Genomic DNA, 2,416 nt, shown 5'->3' on the forward strand with positions numbered 1-2,416 from the left:
CAACTTAAATATTTGCAAATCCCAAATTGATCAAAAAATATTTCACTAATCATTCATACGCCATGAGAAACTCTTCATTATTTTTCTTTCTAATCATATACATATCTCTACAATTTCATATACATCCATCAAATTCACAACAACCATATGAAAAGAATAACCAACTAAACTGTAGTAATGACATAAACACACATGGATACCAATGCGATAGCTCATCAAACTCTTGTTTATCCTATATCACCTTTAGATCACAACCACCCTCGTATTCGACCCCTCCAAACATCGCCTTTCTCCTCAACTCTAGTGCTTCTCAAATCGGAGACCTCAACAACATCTCCGAGTTGGATCCCATACCATCAGGCCGTCCTGTCATTGTTCCTGTCCCTTGCTCCTGCACGAGGACACGAACGAATGATTTGTATTTTCAGCATAATGCACAATACAAATTGCAAGTCCAAGGTGAAACATATTTTTCAACAGCAACTAAAATATATCAAGGGTTAACTACTTGTCAATCTTTGATGGATCAGAATAAATTCATCTTTAATAATCTAACTGTTGGGGAACAGCTGGTGGTGCCTATCAGGTGTGCCTGTCCATCTGATCAGCAGAAGGCTAGAAATTATAAGTATTTGGTGTCATACCTTGTTACACGAGGTGATAGTTTTTCTATGATTGCTAATATGTTTAGGGTTGATCAGCAGAGTATTTTAGATGCTAATCAGCTTGAATTAACTGATACAATCTACCCTGCTACTACCCTTTTAGTGCCTCTAAAATCAATTCCTACTCGAATAAACCTGCAGTCGACTCCATCAGCTCCAACACCTGATATGCCTCCTGTTACTCCTAATACCGGTAGTAGCGATTCTTCGAAAAATAAGGAGATTATAGGAATAGGTATTGGAGTTGGAATTTTAGTAATTGCTCTTATTTTCTTCTTCGCTTGGTTCTTCCTAATCCGACCTTCCAAGAAGAAACGGTTTATTGGCTCTAAAGCAGAGGAAAAAGTTGTCAGAACACCTGATTCGTCGTCTGTTTTCACACCCTTACCAACATCTTTTACTACTTGTTCTCAGATCAATAATAATTCTGGCACTAATTCTAAATCAGGGTACGCCTATTCAGAAGATTTGAAGCTGGCAATTGGGTCGTTGACTGTTTACAAATATAAAGATATTGATAGAGCAACCGCGAAGTTTAGTGAAGGGAATAGGATTACAGGTTCTATGTTTAAAGGTGAATTTAATGGGGATCAAGCAGTAATCAAGATTTTAAAAGGTAATGTTCCAAACGATGAGATTATGATTTTGAAGAATATTAATCACTCGAATATAATTCGTTTATCAGGGTATTGCATCCATGAGGGAAACACATACCTTGTATTCGAATATGCTGAAAATGGTTCACTGGATAATTGGCTATTTCGATCACAAAAACAAGCACTTATAGATGATGATGATGATTCAGACTGTTTACCTGTTCTTACATGGAAACAGAGAGTTCAAATAGCGTTTAATGTAGCTGATGCCTTAAATTACATACATAGCTATATTGATGATCCTTACGTTCACAAGAATGTAAAGAGTAGTAATATAGTTTTAGACAGCAATTTTCGAGCAAAGATCACAAATTTCGGGCTTGCTAGACCTATCGAAAATGATAGTGAAAGAGGAGCATTACATATGACTAAACACGTAGTTGGAACTCATGGTTACTTAGCTCCTGAGTACATAGAAAATGGGGTGGTCACCACGAAATTAGATGTGTTTGCTTTCGGGGTTGTAATGCTCGAGTTATTGTCTGGAAAACCGGCTATTAGACCATCAGCAACTCACTACAGTGATGCTGATGGGTTGTTGTTTATGGAGATAAAGAAAGTGTTCGAGGTCGAAGATGTGAGGGAGAAGCTGATGGGATTTATGGATTGTAATCTAAGAAAAGAGTATCCATTGAATTTGGCGTACACAATGGCTCAATTGTGTTACAAATGTGTGGATGCAGATATGAATTATAGACCTTCTATGTCTGAAGTTTCAATGACTCTTTCAATGATTTACGCTTCATCATTGGATTGGGATTCATCTGATGATCTAACAAATTCATCTTCACTTAGTCATACTTGATTCAAGGATAAGAATGGAGAATCCTTTATAGGTAATGGGGGAAGGGAAATTAATTCTCTGTAGTTGGTGAGAATCAACCGTATTACAAGGGTGAACAACGAATCTTCAACCATTGGGCATTTTTTTTATCTTGGATATTTTATTAGTGAACACTTTTGTGACATTGATATATGCTTAAAAAGCAGTTGATGTACTTATACGCTATTATTAGCGAAGTTTCATGTAATACTTGTTTAATTTCTGTTTAATAATGCAAAATTTAGCCAAAAAAACAATTGTCCACCTAAAAA

At 36.3% G+C, this 2,416-nt stretch overlaps 1 protein-coding gene across 1 annotated transcript in view; it reads left to right on the plus strand.

The window, feature by feature from the left end:
- The window catches only part of LOC130820550 (protein LYK5-like), a 2,441-nt gene extending 25 nt beyond the window's left edge, over positions 1 to 2,416 (plus strand). Inside the window, exon 1 of the mRNA XM_057685966.1 lies at positions 1 to 2,416. This exon is cut by the window's left edge and continues 25 nt beyond it. Within this exon, the coding sequence (XP_057541949.1) occupies positions 63 to 2,126 (2,064 nt within the window). The 5' untranslated portion in view covers positions 1 to 62 and the 3' untranslated portion in view covers positions 2,127 to 2,416.

This window comes from Amaranthus tricolor, chromosome 8, assembly GCF_026212465.1.
Source record: "Amaranthus tricolor cultivar Red isolate AtriRed21 chromosome 8, ASM2621246v1, whole genome shotgun sequence".
Taxonomy (NCBI): domain Eukaryota; kingdom Viridiplantae; phylum Streptophyta; class Magnoliopsida; order Caryophyllales; family Amaranthaceae; genus Amaranthus; species Amaranthus tricolor.